Source organism: Mobula birostris, chromosome 1 (assembly GCF_030028105.1).
Source record: "Mobula birostris isolate sMobBir1 chromosome 1, sMobBir1.hap1, whole genome shotgun sequence".
Taxonomy (NCBI): domain Eukaryota; kingdom Metazoa; phylum Chordata; class Chondrichthyes; order Myliobatiformes; family Myliobatidae; genus Mobula; species Mobula birostris.
In genome coordinates, this window is record NC_092370.1 from 153,947,602 (window position 1) to 153,967,650 (window position 20,049).

Below are 20,049 nucleotides of genomic sequence, written 5' to 3' on the forward strand. Positions count from 1 at the left end.
CAACTTCTATCCTGCTGTCATAAGACTATTGTACAGTCACCTAGTATGATAAGATGGACTCTTAACCCACGATCTTATGACCTTGCACCATATTGTCTGGTTTACACTGCACGCTCTCTGTAGCTATAACATTATTCTCATTAAGTTTTCCCTTGTACTATCTCAGTGTCCTGATGTAATACAATGATTTGTATCGATGGTGTTTCACTGCATCTCAGTACATGTGAAAATAATAAACAAATTTACCTCCTCAAATGCGTTAAGATTCACCAACTAATCAGACTAGCAATAATCAGCAACTCTGATATATATATGGTATAAATACCATGAAAATTAGCTTTTTGCAGCAGTATTGTAGTTCATTAGAAACTTAAATTAACATAAATGATATATAACTTACACAAATAAAAACTAACGAAACTACATCAGTGCAAGTTGAGCGAAATATCATCCAAGGTACAGTAAGTTAGGGTTTTCAGGTGTATTCAGGAATCTGATGGCAGTGGAGAAGAAGCCGTTGTTGAACCTGGAAGTGTGGGTCTTCAAGCTCCAGTACCTCCTGCCTGACGGCAGCATTGAGAAGAGAGCTTGGCTTGGATGATGCAGTTCCTTAATAATGGTGTTGCCCTCCTGAGACGTCGCCTCCTGTAGATGTCCTCAATGGTGGGGGGTGCTGGCTGAGTCCACTACTTTCAGTAGCCTCCTGCAGTCTTATGCGTTGGAGTTGCCATGCCCCTTGTGATTTTACATATCTCTGGAAGTTCATCCCTCAGCATCCAATGCTCCAAAGGATAATGTCCCACCCAGTCGACAATAGCTGATCCCCTAGTGGGCCTAACCATGAGCTGCTCTAAAAAGCCATCTCGTAGGCATTCTACAAATCCCCCCTCTTGTAATCTAGCACCAACCTGCTTTTCCCAATCTACCTGCACATTGAAATCCCCCATGACTATCGGTAACATTGCACTTTTGACATTTTCCATCTTCCATTGTAATTTGTAGACCACATCCTTACTACTGTTTGGGGGTCTGTATGTAACTTCCATCAGGGTCTTTTTACCCTTGCTGTTCCTTAGCTCTATCCACAATGATTCAACACCTTCCAACCCTATGTCACTTCTTTCTAATGATTTGATTTCATTTTCTTACCAACACAGCCACGCCACCCCTTCTGCCTTCCTGCCTGTCCTTTCAATACAATGTGTATCTAGGACATTAAGCTCCCAGCCATAATCTTCTTTCAGCCATGATGACTACAACATCATACATGCCAATCTGTAACTGTGCTACAAGTTCATCTACCTTATTCCGTGTACTGCACACATTCAAATGTAACTCCTTCAGTCTTGTATTCACTCTTTCCAACTTTGTCCACCTTTTACATTGTAATTCATCCTGTTGACTGCAAGTTTGCCCTATCATCAGCCTCCCCTTGCTCGGAGTCTCACTACAGGCTGCCTTTGTAAACCAACTACCTCATCCTCAGCCCTAACACTCCAGTTCCCATCCCACAGCTAAATTAGTTCAAACCCACCCAAACAGCTCTGGCAAACCTGCCCACAAGGATATTGGTCCCCCTTAGGTTCAGGTGTACACTGCCCCTTTTGTGCAGGTCATACCTTTCCCAGAAGAGATGCCAATGATCCATAAACCTGAACCCCTGTCCCCTGCACCAGTTCCTCAGCCACACACTCACCTGCCAAATCATCCTATTCTTGCCCTCATTGATACGTGGCACAGGCAGCGATCCAGAGGTTACTACCCGGGAGATCCTGTTGTCTTTTTTCAGGACCTCCTCACCTTTCCTACCGATGTCATTGGTTTCCACGTGGACCAAGACTCCTGGCTCCCCTTCTGCCTTGAGAATACTGTGGACCTGATCTGAGACATCGCTGGCCACATATCATCCAGGTGTCTCTATCGTGCCTACAGAATCTCCTCTTTTTTCCTCTGACTATGGAACCTCCTATCACCACTGAAGTCCTCTTCACCTCTTCTGAGCCACAGCGCAGAGTCAGTGCCCGAGACCCAGTCACTGTGGCTCCCCCCGGCAGGTCATCCCCCACAAAAGTATCCAAACCGTTATACTTACTATTGAGGGAAACGGCCACTGGCTGCCTATTTCCCTTCCTTCTCCTGACAGTCACCTGGGGTATCTGCCTCCTGCAACCTAGGGGTGACCACCTCCCTGTAGCTCCTACCTACCAGTTCCTCAGTCTCCTGTATGAGACAAAGGTCATCGAGCTGCGGCTCCAGTTCCTTAACACCGTCTCTCAGGAGCTGCTGTTCAGTGCACCTGATGCAGATGTGTTTGTCCGGGAGACTGGAGGTCTCCAGACTTTCCACATCTCACACAGAGTACAGAATTCTGCCCTGGAGCCATTCTCACTGCACTAACTGTGCCCAGTGAAGAGTGAGTGAACAAATCAGAACAAAAAGAGAGAAATCAACCAGTTACTCACCTCACCTGAGCCTGATGAGCCAAAGACACTCCAGACACTGGCCCCCTGCTCCGCCTGCCCCTGTGTTATTCTTATTCACCCCCTCTAGTGAATCCTGCTCAGCGATTGGTCACAGTCCAACTCCGAGAAACTGCCACAAAGTTCTGGCCTTTTCACTGGTTTATCTATTGTCACCTATACCGGTGTAGATGCCATCGATACAAGTCATTGAGTCACATCAGTACTTCAAGGTCGTACAACGGAGAAGCAGTAACAGGACGCAGAATAAAGTATTACAGTGACAGGGAAGGTTTCGTGCAAGCAGACATTAAAGGTGTAAGTGCATAATGAGCTACAGTATATTGAGAGGGCAAGAGTCCATCTTACTGTAGACAAAGAGAGTATTATAACAGCGGGGTAGAAACTGTCCTGAGCTGCTGGTGTGTACTTTCATACTTTTGTACCTTCTGCCCAGTGGGAGAGGGGAGAAGAGAGAATGTCTGGGGTGCTGCTTTACTGAGGTGTGGACAAAGTCCACAGAGAGGGAGCTGATTTCCCTGATGTGTTGAGTTGTGATCACAACGCTGCAGTTTCTTGTGGTCACAGGCATAGCAGTTGCTATATTATGCATCTGGTTAGGATGCATTGATAAAAACTGGCAACAGCATGACCTCTAACCTCCTGAGGAAGCAAAGGTGTTGTCCGTGCATCCACGTGGTTGGACCAGGACAAGCAACTGGTGATGTTTATTCCTGGGAACTTGATGCTCTCAACACTGCCCCACTTCCTGAAGTCAATGACCAGCTCTTTGGTTTATGCTGACGTTGTTGAGCTCAGTTGTTGCAAAATGGAACAAGTTCTCAGAGGCACTGAGGGCTTCAGATTACAGAGCTGGGTTGGTGTCACGAGGGGCCATCAGCACACCCTGTGCATTGAGTGTTCCCGTCCAATTCCTAGAAACAAAGGATGAATACAGGAACAGCCCACTCAGACCAACCAGTTCATGCTAGCAACTATGCTCCACTCTTTCCTTTTCCCACCTCTCCCAGTGCATTCACCCTCTCCAATCCATCCCCTCAGCCACTCCCTCTTGAAAACAGAGTGATTGAGAAAGCAGATTGTGTTGCACAGAGAGACCTCCAGAAAAGTTGTTGCCTTCTATTACCCTGAGTGGCTGTTTAAAGTTCAAAGGGAAACTTGTTATCAGAGTACATACATGTCAGCACATACAACCCTGAGAGTCTTTCTCTGTGGGCATACTTAGCCAATCTATAGAACAGTAACTGTAAACAGGATCTGTAAACTGTTAACATCAGGAGCTGTAAACAAGCTGTGCAAATGCAGATATAAATAAATAGCAATAAATAATGAGCATGAAATAACAATACAACAGAGTCCTTAAATGAGTGTAGCTGTCCCCTTTTGTTCAAGAGCCTGACGGCTGAAGGGTAGTAACTAATCTTGAACCTGGTGGTGTGAGTCCTGAGGCTCTTGTACCTTCTGCCTGGTGGCCGCAGTGGGAAAAGAGCATGGCCTGGGTGGTGAGGATCTCTGACGATGAATGCTGCTTTTCTATGGCAACGTTTCATGTAGATGTGCTCAATGGTTGGAAGTGTTTTACCCGTGATGTACTAGGCCAAATCCACTACCTTTTGTAGGATTTTACATTCAAAAGTTCAAAGCCACAGCTGTGGTGGAGGCCAAGTCCAGGGTATACTAAAGGCGAAAGTTGATCATTTCCTGATCAGTCAGGGCATCAAAGGATATGGTGAGAAGGCATGTGTATGAGGTTGAGTGGGATCTGGGATCAGCCATGATGTAATGACAGAGCAGAATTAATGAGCTGAATGGCCTAATTCTGCTTCTATGTCTTATCGTCTAAGGCATTGGTGTTCCCATACCAGGCCGTAATACAGTCAGTCAGCACACTTTCCACCACACCTCTATAGAAGTTTGCCAAACCTCCGCAGACTCTGAGGTAGTCAAGGCATTGTTGTGCTTTCTTCACAATAATATTTATATGATGGGTCCAGGACAGGTCCTCTGAGAGAGTGACACACAGGAATTTAAAGTTACTGATACTTCCTACTTCTGATTCTCTGATGATTACTGTCTACTATCAGTTCCTTGGTCTTATCAACATTGAGTGAGAGGTTGTTGTTATTACACCACTCACCCAAATTTTCAATCTTCCTCTTGTATGCTGATACAGCCCATAACAGTAGTGTCATCAGCAAACTTGTACATGGGGGGTGTTGGAGCTGTACTTAGCCACACTGTCATAGGAGTAAAGCAAGTAGAGCAGGGGGCTAAGTACACGTCCCTGCAGTGCTCCTGTACTGATGGAGACTGTGGAGGAGATGTTTTTACCAATCCAAACTGACTGGGTCTACAAATGAGGAAATCCAGGATCGAGTTGTACAAGGGGGTATAGAGACCCAGGTCTTGGAGTTTACTATTAGTTTTGAGGGGATGATGGTGTTAAATGCTGAGTTGTAATTGATAAGGAGCATCCTGATGTATGCATCTTATCTGTCCAGATGTTCCAGGGTTGTGTGAAGAGCCAACAAGATAGCATCTGCTGTAGACCTGTTGCTTCGGTAGGTAAATTGGAGCGGATCCAAGTCACCATTCAGACAGGAGCTGATATGCTTTAACACCAGCCTCTCAACACACTTCATCACTACTGAACATCGGACTGTTTTTTGAAGCAAAGTCGGAGCAGATGGATTGTGTCCCCATTGGAAAAACTACTCAGAATAGAGGAAAGCACAATGTTGAAACCAGAACTGGCCTGGCAATGAGAGGAGAGAACTCCAAGCACAGGCCTTCCTGTGTTAATACCACAGGGCAGTGTAACTGTCAAGGTCAGAGATTAGACATTGCTTCATCGATTATTCTATGTCAGGGTTTCCCAACCTTTTTTATGCCATAGATCCCTAACATTAAACGAGCACCCCATTGTGCACCCCTGTTCTATGTTATAGAGTCACAGAGTTACAAAGCATGGAATGCCATTTGGCCCAAATCACAAATGCTACCCAAGGTGCCCACCTGAACTAGTTCCAATTTGCTTGACCCATATACTTTTGAAGTTTGGACCTTTAGAGTCTAAATCTTTTCTGTCCGTGTACCTGTCCAAAAAGGCAATGGCAAACCACTTCTGTAGAAACTCTTACCAAGACCATGATCGCCCATGTCATGTGACACAACACATGATGATGATGATGCTAAGCTGTCCAAGTGGCTTTTATATGTATTGTACCTGTCTGTTCCACCTCAATATAAAAAGTTGCCCCTTGGATCCCCTTTAAACCTTTCCCCTCTCACCCTAAACCTACAACCTCTAGTTTTAGGCTCCCTGGCCCTGGGAAAAAGACTGTGACCCCCCACCTTATTTACACCTCTCAATGGTTGCCACTCAGTCTCCTACATGCTAGGAAAACGATCACAGCCCATCCAGCTTCTTAAACTTCAGACTCTCCAGTCCCTGTAACATCCTGGTCACCCCTCCAGTTAATGACATCCTTCCCGTAGCTGGATGACTAGAATTGTGGGTACAAGTGAGGTCTCACCAAGGCCTGCTACAGTTAGCATGAACACCACAGCTTCATTCACCCCTGCAAGAAGGAGATTCCACTCATCTCAGTCCGAAAGAACTACTCCTTTATTCTGAGACCCCCAGCCTTCCTCTACCTCCATCCTGGAACCCTGTAGGATTTATGGAAGCCTAAGTGCGTTTACCTCTCTCCCTCTACCAAACTGTGAAAGAGAGACCGCACCCTCTCCTGTTTACGAAAGAAGTCCAACACTCAGGTGCATGTCAAAGAACAACAAGCCACTTCCCGCGGACTACGCTTCATGGGTGTGGGCTGTGCTCTCCTTACGCACTTTGGACTGGCCCTATTCACCGTGTGCAGAGCTACTATATAAGCGGGAGCCCAGCCACCGAGTGTCTTGGTGAGTCAGATTTCCTGCTGTTTGACGGAGCTGTGCCTGGATCAAATATGCCGAAGTGCCCCAAGTGCAACAAGGAAGTGTATTTCGGTAAGCAAGCCGCGTTTTCTCTAGAACTCTGCCACGGGCACAGCGCATGAGATTCAAACTCTTCACTCGAACAGTTGGCAGAAGTTCCGACATTCTCTGCCTGCCTCAGGTATCACCTAGTCTCGCCGGCAGTACCGGTTTGTTTGTTTGTGTTTTAAAAAATCACTCTTCATTGTTTTATTTATCCAGCTTGCGTGTCTTATCTTTACTTCCAGAGCCTTGCCTTCTATTTCGTGCATTCATTAGTTTGGAGAACGGTTAGTTTCTCAATCGGCGGGGCGTGTTTTTGGGTCAACTATCGCTGATTAAAATCAAATCACGGTGGTTTCGGATTGAACGGGAGACCTGCACATTCTGAAAATGTAATGACACTGAAAAGCTCAAAACGGAGTGGCGGAAAATTAGACCGTGAAAACGCAACCAGCAAGAAATGCAAGGGTAGTTTTATTTTGAAAAAAGCGTGGCCGTTAGCACAACGTCTTACAGTACCAGAGACGCGGGTTCAATTCCCGCCACTGTCCGTGAGCAGTGTGTACGTTCTCCCCGTGACCGTGCGGGGGTTTCTCCCACAGGCACAGTCCAAAGGCAGGTGAGCTGGTCATTGTAAATTGCCCCGTGAGTCGGCTCGGATTACATCGGCATTGGTAGGTGGTGCAGCTCGAAGGGCCGGAAACGCCTATTCCATGCGGCATCTCACTAAAATAAATTAAGGTCAATGTTGGTTGTAGAGAAATTAGTCTGGGGGATTAATAACGGAAAATGAGTCTACCAATGAATTAACAAGTAACGTATGGGCTCTGAATTTGAAAAGGGCAAGTTTGAAGGAATTGCAAACGCTAGGACAGTGGTACTGAACAAGCTAGTAAAGGCACCAGTGGACAAGTCGCCAGGCCCCGACCGAATTCATCTGAGGATCTTAAAAGTGAATGCTAGCGACATGGATAATGTGTTTAAATTTCCGAGAATTCCCTAGATTCAGGAAAGGTTCCATTACAATGGAAAATAGTGAATGTAACTCCTTTACTCGGAATTGGAGGGAGACAGAAAGCGTGCAACTGCAGGCCAGTTAGCTGGATGTCTGTCGTAGGGAAGGTGTTGGAAGCTATTGATGAAAGATATTCTAGCAGTGCAGTTTTTAATGAATATGGGTTTGTGAAAAGGAAATTGTGTTTAACCAATTTATTGGCTGTTTGGGAACTAAGACTTCCAGAAGACAGTTGAAAAGTTGTCACATCAAAGTTTACTGGAGTGTAGGAGATAACATACGCTATCATGCAATGGCTTTTGGGGAGACAGCAGGCATGAATGGGTCTTTTTCTGGCTGGTAACGTGTATTGATTAGTATGCCACAGGGCTCGGTGCCAAGACCGTTACGTTTTTGACAAGCTGTGTAAATGGATGAAGGCACCAAGTGGCGAGGATGTTTCTCTTGTGGGAGAATAGGATGAGGGGCAAGATTGTTTAAAAACAGAGTTGGAGTAGAGATGAGCTGAATTGTTTTTCTGGGGGTGCAGTCACCGTAACTGTGCTGTCCAGAATAATGGGAAGGAAACTTGTGAAGAGATGATAAGGAGGTCTCAAAGGGATATGGATAGGTGAAATGAGTGGGCAAGTGGAGTGTAAGGTGGGAAGTGTGTAATTGTGTATTTAGGCAGGAAAATGTTCAGGAGTTGCAGAGTTGTAAGATGTGAGTAGCTTGCCGTGTGATTTGCAAAGGGTGGGCTGTGGATGCAGCAAGTAATTAAGGAAGTTGGCAAAATGTTGTATGTTTCGGGGGAACTGAATACAAGGGTGGGGTTCTGCACTATCATAGACCTCTGGTTGTACTGTACTGGACTCCTTCATTAGTTCATTTATTGTTATCTGACTGTGCCTACATACAACCAAACAAAACAACGTTGCTCTGGACCACAGTGCACCCACACACGGCACACAAAATAAAATATTATGGCAAAAGAGCTAATATAATTCAAAATGCTTGTAGCACAGGGAAACAGCTCACTGACCTAGGGACGAGACCTTGGCTGTGGCAGGGTACTCATGAGTCTCACAGCCTGAGGGTAGAAGCTGTCGCCCAGTCTGGCCGTCCTAGTCCTGATGTTTCTACCTCCTCCCTGACGGGAGTGGATCAAAGATGTAAGTAAGATTGAAAGAGCGCAGAGAAAATTTACAAGGATGTTGCTGGTTCTGGAGGACCTGAGTTATAAGGAAAGATTGAATAGGTTAGTGCTGTATTCCTTAGAACATAGAAGACTGAGAAGAGATTTGAAGAGGTATACGAAATTATGCGAGGAATAGATCGGATAAATGTAAGCAGGTTCCCCCCCCCCCCACTGAGCTTGGGTGGGACAACAACCGGAAGTCATGGGTTAAGGTTGAAAGGTGAAAAGTTTAAAGGGAACATGAGGGGAAACTTCTTCACTCCAAGGGTGGTGAGAGTGTGGAATGAGCTGCCAGTGCAAGTGGTGCATGTGAGCTCAATTTCAATGTTTAAGGGAAGTTTGGATTGGTGGGAGGTATGGTCTGGGTGCAGGTCTATGACTGCATGAGCTCTACCATGCAATACCTGTGGGAATTTCAAGGGGACCATCCAGGAAATCTGCTCTGATCATTGTCTCCAGATTCCTCACCCTGCCCCATTTCGCTCTAATCTTCTTTAGCCCTGCAGCCACTGACTCCTGCTTATCCGCAAGGGATGGGGCAGGGACTTACTGTAAGTAACAAAGCACTAATGCCCTCTCACTTATACCCAAAGCATCCTCAACAAAACTTTAAATATAGACTATAGTGTTCTAAAGACATTAGGACAGAAATTAAAATGTTAAATACTAAATGATCTACTTAATAAACTAGTTCCAGTGATGGGTCTTGAAATCGCAGGGTCCTGCTGTGTAAATTACACCACTCTCCATTGGGACATCCTAGTGCAGGAAGGCACTTGATCAAAACCGTCTGGAAGCTGTTGACTGTATTTGTACAGACAATGCTTGGTTCCTCCATGTATACGTGTGTGGATAAATTCCAGCAAAATAAATCAACCTTGTGAGACACTCAAACACGAGGAAATCTGCAGATGCTGGAATTTCAAGCAACCAACACAGATAAAAGTTGCTGGTGAACGCAGCAGGGCAGGCAGCATCTATAGGAAGAGGTACAGTCGACGTTTCGGGCCGAGACCCTTCGTCAGGACTGACTGAAAGAAGAGATAGTATGAGATTTGAAATCTCTTTCCATCGAATCTCTTACTAGCTCTTCTTTCGGTTAGTCCTGACGAAGGGTCTCAGCCCAAAACGTTGACTGTACCTCTTCCTAGGGATGCTGCCTGGCCTGTAAGACACTGATCAGTAAGGGCAGAAGCATTCCTTACCCATTCTCCTAGGTATCCCCATTTTCGTTCACTGCCCTACCATCAACCGTGCCTTCAGTAGTTGTGGTGCTGAGCTCTCGTAATGCATCTCTGCCCGTCTCCTTTAAGATGCCCCTTCTACCCTCCCCCCGACCATTTGTTCTGCTGACTCGCCCCTCGGACAGCATCCGAGGAGACACAGTTGTTGTATCCGACCGGACACCCCTCACTCAGATTGAAGTGTGGATCAACCTGCAAAACAAAGTTGTTTGTGCCTCGACTGAAAGCTCCCTGACCTGCCAAGTACCGGCATTTCCTGTGTTTGTCCTCATTTTTGCCACTTTTGCTTATCTGCCCTAATATCTCTGCGTGACTCCCATTAAATTGCTTGTGTCCAGTAAGGCTCTGTGAAAGACGATGCTGAAAATGTGATGCAAGAGGGATTGGGAGGTGGACAGGGAAGGAGGGGCAGAGGAGAATCTAATCCAGTTCCTGATTTGCAGTTTTTGGGCAATGTCCTGAACTTGCTGAGAACTAGCCTGGGCACGGTGTGACTCCTTCCACATGTTCTGCTCTAGGGAGTCCAGAAATGGGAGGGGAAGCAGTGGCTTGTGACCACTGAGGATAAGCAGAGAAGGAAACATTAAACAAACCCCTCAACTGGTCAGTCAAGTGTAGGAATATCAAGTGATATCAGGCTCCTGCTCTGTGGTGAGAGGGGATGGGGAAGCTGGTGAGGGTAGGTGGCCTGCGTGTCACCACTCAGTCCGTCTCCCTGTGTAAAGGCTGCTCTATGTTTTGTGTTGGTCAGTCTCTCGGCACCATTTCTCATGCAAGTGTTCTAGGTGCTGTCTGGTACAGTCCCAGCACGCTTGCTGATAGTGCCCACTCTCCTGTAACTTCATTAAGTAGTGACTTTGTGAGAGCTTTCACCTTCAGCTGCCCTGTCCCCTCTGTCAGCTGACTGCCCACCAGACCTAATGGATTTTCCATTAGTTACTGTGTGCGGTCACCCCCATACCAGTGCACCAAGGGCAGCCTCCTACGTGCAGTAGAGCAGACTGGACGGCTAATGTGTAAGGCGAGTGGAAAGGCGGGGGGGAATTGATGTAACCCTCCCTGGCAGCAATGGGCAAAATGCCTGTTTGTTTCCCTGCAGCGGAGGTGGGAGTGACCCCTGGACCATCAGTGCTGGGGGGCCCCAGAACACTCTCGTGGAGACTGGTGCTGGGGGAGGTGTCAGAAGCACCAGACACTCTGGGTGAGAGGTGTAATTCCATATGGATTGTGCTGGGCTGGGCTGGTGGGTGGACCGGAGTGTTTCATAAGCATTGCTGTTATTTCTTGCAGCCGAGAGGGTCACAGCCCTGGGCAAGGACTGGCACAGACCCTGTCTGAAGTGTACCAAATGCAACAAAGTATTGCAATCCGGAATGATGTCTCAGGTCAGACGCTTTCTTTTATCTCTCTCTCCATATTTTATATTTTCTCTCTCTCCATATTTTGCTGTGGCATCCAGCCCATCAGTCCCATTTCCCTACTAGTTTCCTTCCTGCAATCCCATCAACCGTCCTCCGATTCTTCCCCTCAGCCACACACGGGGGCAATTAACCGACCAACCCATAAGATAGACTATAAGGTGTAGAGGCAGAGTTAGGCTATTTGTCCCATTGAAACTGCTCCAGCATGGGGGAATTATTTATTTTTCCAACCTCACTCTCCTGCCTTCTCCCTGTAACCCTTAATCCCTTCAGCAATTAAGAACCTATCAATCTCTGCCTTAAATACACTCAAAGACTTTGCTTCCACAGCTGTGTGTGGCAAGAATTTCCACAGATTCGCCAGCCTCTGACTAGAGAAATTTCTGCTCTGCTCTGTTCCAAAGGAATGCCCTTTTTCGGGGTTATACTCTCTAGTCCCAGACTCTCCTACTAGTAGAAGCATTCTCTCTCTGTCACGCTCTATTCAGGCCTTTCAGTATCCACTGGATTTCAATTAGATCTTCAACCCCCCACCCCACCCCCTCCACCCACATCATCCTTCTGGATTCCATTGCAGACATCAGACATTACAAAAGGTGTGCACGTTTGGGTGTGGGAGGACGCTGGAGCTTCTGGGGAAACGGTGGGGGGGGGGGGGGTGGGATGATGTGAACTCCACACACACCGCTCTGGACTGAACTCCAGCAGCTCTCCCAGCTGTTTCACCATTCGGGCCTCGTGTACTCGCTGTTTTCTGCCCCACAATCCGAGGTGATGGGCTGGCGGCTCAGTCACCTACACCCGGGTGCCAGGCCTGTCGGTGAGACCCACTGCCCTGGAGCTGGCAGGATTCAGGACGTTACAGCGGGGAGCGTGGGCTTCGAACCGGCAGGACCTGGCCGAGGGCAGACGGCCTCCCTCCTGAGGGTCCAGAGCTCATGCTTTGGGGAGCAGTTTGAAGCTTTTCCCTGTCACGAGATCCCTCTCACCAGCAACCCCTCCCCATTGACTTCGGGGGTGGGGAGGTGGTGGGTTGCTGGGGGTTAGCAACTCAATGGGTGACTATAAATTGCACCCCCCCCCATCTGAGTGGTGAGAACTGGGGAGAGTTGGTGGGAATGTCATAGAATTATACATCATAGAAAGTGGCCATTTGGCCCAGTTTACCCATGCTGACTCTCATGTCTGTCTGTACTCATTGCACTTGCCCTCATTGGCCCATATCCCACTATTCCTGCTCATTCCAGCACCCGTTCAGATGCTTCTTGTGTTACCCTTTGTGCTTCCACCTCCTCTGGCAGCTGTTTCCAGTTACTGACCCTGCTTTACGTGGGAAAATGTACCTCTTCAATCTCTTTTCAACTCTTCCCTCTCTCTTTACCTTGGACTGGTAGGGTCCCTACCAGGCACTATCTGTGCCTCTCGTATTGTTTTAGCCTCTATCGCATCCTCCTGGGCCTCCTGCACTCTGGGGAAGACAGATCCGGCTTGTCCTGTTCCCACTGGGGGACAGGGAGGAGTGCAGCGAGCATGAACGGGTGTTTTTTGTTGCTGTTGACTCTGGGCTGAAGTCACCTGTATTCCCCCATACTGCCTGACCCCTCCAACCCCTTGGGGAAGCAGCCCCCAGGAGAGTGCATGGAGAAATTGCCCGTTCCCTCCCGAGTTTGACTTGGACCAATCACGCGTGAGTCCTGAGTGTAAAGCGCGGGTGGGACGCAGGTGAGACCACCCCAGCCTTGACGGTGGCAGGTGTGGACCCTGGCGTCCCCCACACTTGCTGTCCTCACAGCTGACTTTCCTCCTCTTCCCACAGCACGATGGAATGCCCTACTGCTCCAAGCCCTGCTATTCTGCTCTCTTCGGACCCAAAGGTAAACCTTCTATTCTAACCTAATCTGGGGGAGGAATGGGTGGTCAGCTGTGGTCTAGACTGCAGGAGTGGGTGGGGCAGGTTCTGACCCCTCTAACGTGGGGAGGGAGAGGCTTGCATGACCTGAAATGGCAGTGGGTACAGAGCTGTGCTGCAGCCATGGCCGAGGGGCTGAATGCCTGTGCCTTGGTCCAGGACTGGGTACTGAATAATGCTCCCTCCCCAGGCCAAAGAGGGATTTCAGCGCTCACCCAAGCCCCCAGGCTCACATGGAACTTCCGAGTGAGAGTCAGGAAAGAACAAGGAGCAATATCCTTGTATCGTGTGCTTTCTGTGCCCGTGTTGCCTCACAACCAGAGGTGGGCTGTCAAGGTACAGGAAGCACAGTGGCCATACTCTGCACAGCAAAATCCAGGAAGCACCAACATTTGGCGGGGGCGGCGGGGGGGTGGTGGTTGTAAAGTCACAAATATTCTCTAGGGTTCTGGGAAGGAATCTCACCCAGTGGGTGCAGCAAGAAGCCTGTTCTGTGTCCCGGGCCTGGTCTTGACATAGGGAGCTTGAACTTGCTCCTTCCAAAGTGTCTGCCGATCCTGGTCATTGGGTGCTTGGCTCTGCCTGTGTTTGGAGGGTGGGGGGGTGGATGTGCCCCAGGATTGATCAAGCCCAGACACCCCAAATCCTGAATTGCTCATTCTGTGTTGCAGGGTTCGGACACGGTGGTACTGAGAGCCACAAGTACAATTAAAGCCAGGTATGTGGAACCTCCCACAGCACGGCATCTTGCCCTCGGTCCTCATCATGTACAGACTGTCCCTCTGGGCAGCATGTGGGCCCATTGTTCTGGCCACCAGCAGACGATTAGAGTGTCACTCAAGTGAGATGTACCTGACTTTGTACTCGGCGAAAAGTATTGGGCACACTGTTAGAGGAAAGATGTCATGTTATAAGAAAGAAAGAAATGCTGATAAATGTGAGGTGCTACATTTTGGTAGGACTAATCAAAATAGGACATACATGGTAAATGGTAGGGTATTGAAGAATGCAGTAGAGCAGAGGGATCCAGGAATAATGGTGCATAGTTCCCTGAAGGTGGAATCTCATGTGTATAGGATGGTGAAGAAAGCTTTTGGTATGCTGGCCTTTATAAATCAGAGCATTGAGTATAGGAGTTGGGATGTAATGTTGAAATTGTACAAGGCATTGGTGAGGCCAAATTTGGAATATTGTGGACAGTTTTGGTCACCGAATTAGAGGAAAGATGTCAACAAAATTGAGAGAGTACAGAGAAGATTTACTAGAATGTTACCTGGGTTTCATCACTTAAGTTACAGAGAAAGGTTGAACAAGTTGGATCTTTATTCTTTGGAACGTAGAAGGTTGAGGGGGGGACTTGATAGAGGTATTTAAAATTACGAGGGGGATAGATAGACTTGACGTGGATAGGCTTTTTCCATTGAGAGTGGGGGAGATTCAAACAAGAGGACATGAGTTGACAGAGGGCAAAAGTTTAGGGGTAACATGAGGGGGAACTTCTTTACTCAGAGAATGGTAGCTGTGTGGAACGAGCTTCCAGCAGAAGTGGTTGAGGCAGGTTTGATGTTGTCATTTAAAGTTAAATTGGATAGCTATATGGACAGGAAAGGAATGGAGGGTTATGGGCTCAGTGCAGGTTGGTGGGACTTGGTGAGAGTAAGAGTTCGGCACGGACTAGAAGGGCCAAGATGACCTGTTTCCGTGCTGTAATTGTTATCTGGTCATTAAGCTGGAAAGAATGCAGGGTGCTGCCAGGGTTGTGTTGTGTACAGAGGTTGGACAGGTATGGCTTTATTCTGTGGAGAGTAGGAGACAGTGGTGATTTCATAGAGGTGTATAAAATCACGAGGGGCACAGATGCTGTGAATACTCAGTCTTTTCACCAGTGTTGGGGAATCGACAGCCAGAGGGTTTAGGTCTAAAGCGAGAGGAGGGATTTAAGACTGCTGAGAGGCAACTTTTCCCACTGAGAGTGCTCAGCACATGGAACCAGCTGCCAGATGAAATGTTTGAGGTCGGTACGTTTACAGCATCTACAGTACATCGGGCAGCTTTGTATGGGATAGGTTGAGAGGAATATGGGCTTAGATGGGAATTGTGTTTGTTCTTCATAAAGACAAACTTGGTGTGGGTTTATGTTAACGCATTTTATTACTGAACTGCAGCTCAAACCTTGCACACAACCGAGTCACTGTTGTAGCTTCCAGTTCCGGGTGAACCCCTCGCATTGCCCACTGGCAACTGACGCTCATAATTATGCACGCAGTAACACATCTTCCCTCTTGAAAGAAAAACAAACACAACACTATGTCCTCTTAAACCTGCAAAGAACAACAACACTGGACAAGTTTTTTTCAAAAGTGTTGTTTCCTCAGAATTTTTTTTTGTTTTTGGTAGAACGATTGAAGTCGAGCACAAATATAATTTCAGACCTTTGTACCTTAGGAATTTGGAGAAACAAGAAATTAACTTCTATTGAACATAATACATTTAATTGCGTAATGGTGCTGATGTTTTGCAATAGTTCAACTAAGCTAAAAATGTTTTGTTGGTGATTTTCATTTGTACTCGGTGGTTGAGGCTTCTTGCTTAAGCATCCAGCATTGATGGATTCCAGTTGCCCTGATAATGCTTCTCCATGACTACAATGTCCTGGTGAAACCTTTCACCCTGCTCGTCACTGACAGCGCCAAGATTTGCAGGGAAGAAGTCTAAATGGGAATGCAGAAAGTGAATCTTTAGTGACCTGTTGCACTTGATGGTTTTGTATACTTGAAGCATGTTGTCAACCAGCTGCACATAGCTTGGTGCTCTGGAGTTGCCAAGAAAACTTTCAACAACATCCTTGAAAGCCTTCCATGTGATTTCCTTCAGTATCACTAGAAATTCATTGAATTGCCTGTCATTGATGACCTGTTTGATTTGTGGACCAACAAAAATGCTTTCCTTAATCTTGGCATCAGTTATCCTGGGAAACATCTGTCTCAAATATCAAAATCTTTCACAAAAATTCATAGCAATTCATAGCCTTTCTAAAACCTGTCCTGCCATGCAGCATCTGCCCTGCCTTAGCATGCCTGGACAAGATAGAAAACTTTTCAGCCTGCATTGTGAGCAACATTTTAATTGACTTGAATTATGAATTGATTAAAAAAATGGATAATTTTTTTTTAAAACGGTGTGTAATAGGGAAATTTCATGGTGAATTTCATGATCAGCAGCCCAAAATCCATGATACACCCAAAAGTATTTGAGAAGTAAAATCTTTGTTGTCCAGTGTAATCCTTTCCAGCAAAGATATCTACATTTTGTAGACGGTCATACAGTAGCCGAAGAAAGCAATATCTCTCCTGGTGTGTTAAAAGTACACAGTCTTGAACTTGCCTCACCAAGCTTCATCTGCCAAAACACAGATGACATGTCAAGTTTGCAAACCGGGACATGATCTCCTCCCGTATTGGCAATTTAAAATGTTCTCTCTTGATGGCTTCATTGAGATCTCTTGGGTCTAGACATATCCGCTTTACTCCACTTTTCTTTTGCACAATGACCAGTGAGCTCACCCAGTCTGTTGGTTCTCAATATTCTGTATGACATTTATCTATTTCATGCATGCTAGTTCTTGTTTGAGTTGTTTTTAAGTGCAATTGCAACTTCCCTGCATGCATAGACAACAGGAGATACTGTCTCATCTACATGAATTTTGTGTACACCAGGTAAGCATCTGAGCCCCTCAAAGACATCTGTGTACTCTTCCATGAATGAAGTGTGGTTACCTTTGGTCTGTGGAGCCACTACAAAAACTCTTTTCACCAGGTTGGGACTTCGACATGCACTCAGACCTAATATTGGCTGAAATCACTTTTCAACAATCAGTAGCTGTGCCTTTAGGTGCTGCCTCTTGTGCTTGAAGATTACTAAACAGCCCCCTTTTACTGGAATGTTCTCTCCAGTATAGCCTGTCGTTTTTAACTTAACTGTGTAATTCATGCTCTTTACTTTGAGAGTCTTGTAATCATCCATAGATAACAAATTAACCTGGGCTCCAGTATCAAGCTTGAATGGAATTACTGTCTCATTCAGTCACTGGAACGACCCATCCTGTTTTACCAGCACCAGCAATCTGTGGAAAATCTACAAAGACTTCCTCCACTTCCTTAGCAACTGTATGCATCTTTGTCTTGGTAGCCCCAGCTTTGCAGCACTTAGTGAAATGATTCTGCTTCCCACAATGACTGCAGGACTTTCCATAAGCAGGATACATCTTTGGGATGTGCCTACCTCCACATTTGCTGTTTGAGCCTAACTCTTTGCTTTGCTATTGATTTGGGAAACGCCTTGTGGTCATCTGCTCTGTTTTCACAGCATGCCCTGTTGTTTCAGCCCTGTGCAGTTCCTTAGCTTGTGTGTATGTAGTCTCTCCTGCTACACATACCATATTCACAGCCTTTTCCAGCATCAAATCTTTTTGTGAAGCAATCTTTCTGTGAGTCCGTTATCTGGAATTCCATAAACTATTCTGTCTCCAAATAGTGAGTTTCTCAAATTTCTAAATTCACAGGACTTTCTCAGTGTGTGAAGCTCAGCTAAGTATTAGTTGAAGCTAACTCCTTGTTTCTAGTCATGGGGGTGGGGGGAAGAAAAGCTTGTATCTCTCAAACGTGGTTTTTACTTGGGACAAAATACTCCTCAAATGTTGTCATCAGTGTCCAACATAAAAGCTGTCTCATCAATTTGAAAACTGTTGTAGACATGCAAAGCGTCTTTGCCAATTACATGCAGAAAAATACTCTAATTTTTCATTAGTCCCTCCCCTCGGCTGGCAGCTAAATGTATATTGAATGACTGTTTGAAGTGTTTCCAGTTGTCAGTTAGATTGCCGGTAAACTGCATGGGTGAGGGAAGACAGCTTCTCCATGACGGGAAGTCTCGGCCTCTCACCTGAATCTCTTGGTGAATTTGGTGACTGCTGAACTTGAGGAACAACCTGCTCTCTCAGGTTCTCTCTGTCGCTTGCTGGCCAGCACCTTTCGTACTCACGTGGTCTCTTCCTCAGTCACGCACGGTATTCACTTACTGTCCCTGTTTGGACCCCAGGCTGCCTTCTGACAGCATGTTCTTAATGAAGACAAACTTGGTCTGGGTTTTTCTTTAGAACATTTTATTACTGAACTGCTCTCATCCCTGTGCGCACACAACCAGGTCACCAATTTAACTTCCAGTACCAGGTGAAGCCATCGCATTGCCCACTGGGAACTGAAAATCTTTGTTGTGCACACATAATAACACAGGAATCTTGGTCAGCATTGTCCAGTTGAATCTGTTTCTGTACTGTCTAACTCTATAGAGTTCCCTCCAGGAGTGTTAAAACTTGTTGCTGCTATCAGCAGATTTCAGTGCACAACACAGAACAGCACAGTGATAGAGGTAGAGGCTTTGTCCGGTGATGAATAATGCCTCTGTCCTCTCCCAGCAGGGTGACAGTACCTTCACTGCTTGGGCTGCAATGGTTATTCAGCGGCAGGCAGCAAATGCCCCCGTGTTGTGAATGGGGAAAACCACTCTGTAAGATCATAGTGTCAGCATAGATGGAGGATTCACAATCATTCCGAGCAAATGGACCAGGCCATACAGTGCGATGTCAGGAAATCACCTTCACACAGCTCCCTCTGTGGGCTTTGGGGGTGAGGAGGTTCAATAGAACACTTCTAAAGCCAAACTGTTAGACCATAGCTTAAAGTGGGAAACGCAGGAAGCACTCAGCAGGCCTGGCAGTATTAGTGGGGAGAGGGACAGTTAATATTTCAGGTCACCAGCATTTTCTGATTTCTAACAGCTGTGGGATTTTGCTTTTGGGAGGGCTAAATGGGTTTATGAATGAATTGGGGAGATGTGAGACAGCGAAGGGCTGTGGCAGGTTGAAGGAGTGGGGTGAGCTGTGAATCTCTTTCCACAATCTTCATCTCTGGGGATACATTAAATGAGGGCTCCCACTCCATTTTGAAAACTCTCTGGGCAGTTTAGCTGAGTCAGTGCTGATACGGGAGATCTTTACCCTCAGCATAATCTTCTGCTGTGAGAACAATGAAGATTAACCAAACTTCTCTCCTTCCCAGGTTCTGGGTTTACACTGAGATCGGGATGTGGCAGGAAGTATGTTTCCAAAGGATAAATCGGATTTGAGTGTCTCCCAGTCCCCGGCCTGGCGATGAGTAAGCGACTGTCGCAACAATCGCAAGCCCCATTGGACACCAGTTGGAGTCAAAGAATCTCAGTTTAAATTTTCATGAGCTTCTGAGAGGAGGGTTAATTTTGCCATAGTTGTAGTGGACCCTGGTAGAAATTGGCCCTCTTCCCCCCAACTCCGCACTTCCCCTTCAAGAGTTAACTGGGAAGCTTGAAGCTGCTGAAAACACTTGTTTTGATGAACTTCCTGTAATTTTGCTTTCAAATTAAAAATAAACTCTTGGTTAAATCTGGTGGACTCCTGTGATTCCTCTGTTCACTCTGTTCAACAGATTCTGATGTTATTAACCTGGCTTGCAGGTTTAAGAGGTACAGTTTACTTTCTGCCATCTACTCCTTGGGCTTACCTGCAAGGTGTTTTCTAAAGATGTCAAAAGTTTCAGACTGATTATCAAAAGAAAATAACTTCTGTTTCTACAGTGCCTCACAAAACCTCAGTGTATTTGGAAATGGTTTTGAAGTGTGTTTGGGAACTATGGTGTTGTGCAAAAGTCTGAACACGTAGTTAGCAAAGGTGATTAAGACTTTTGCACAGTACTGTAGAATTTATTTTAAATCTTGCACCCATCCCACAACGTG

General features: G+C 46.4%; 1 protein-coding gene across 1 annotated transcript; it reads left to right on the top strand.

Moving 5' to 3' along the window:
- The first annotated feature begins 6,355 nt into the window (after positions 1–6,355).
- crip1 (cysteine-rich protein 1) lies at positions 6,356–19,699 on the top strand. The gene is made up of 5 exons (XM_072264307.1): positions 6,356–6,488; positions 11,185–11,279; positions 13,132–13,189; positions 13,896–13,942; positions 19,341–19,699. The coding sequence occupies exons 1-4, from the start codon at positions 6,449–6,451 to the stop codon at positions 13,934–13,936; spliced, it is 234 nt and encodes a 77-aa protein (XP_072120408.1). The 5' UTR covers positions 6,356–6,448; the 3' UTR covers positions 13,937–13,942; positions 19,341–19,699.
- The last annotated feature ends 350 nt before the right edge of the window (positions 19,700–20,049 follow it).

Excerpts from the sequence above, each read along its gene's own strand:
- crip1 (XM_072264307.1), top strand. The coding sequence starts at position 6,449 with ATGCCGAAGTGCCCCAAGTGCAACAAGGAAGTGTATTTCG. Across the intron at positions 6,489-11,184 it reads CAACAAGGAAGTGTATTTCG|CCGAGAGGGTCACAGCCCTG; the intron begins GTAAGCAAGCCG and ends TATTTCTTGCAG. Across the intron at positions 11,280-13,131 it reads AATCCGGAATGATGTCTCAG|CACGATGGAATGCCCTACTG; the intron begins GTCAGACGCTTT and ends CTCTTCCCACAG.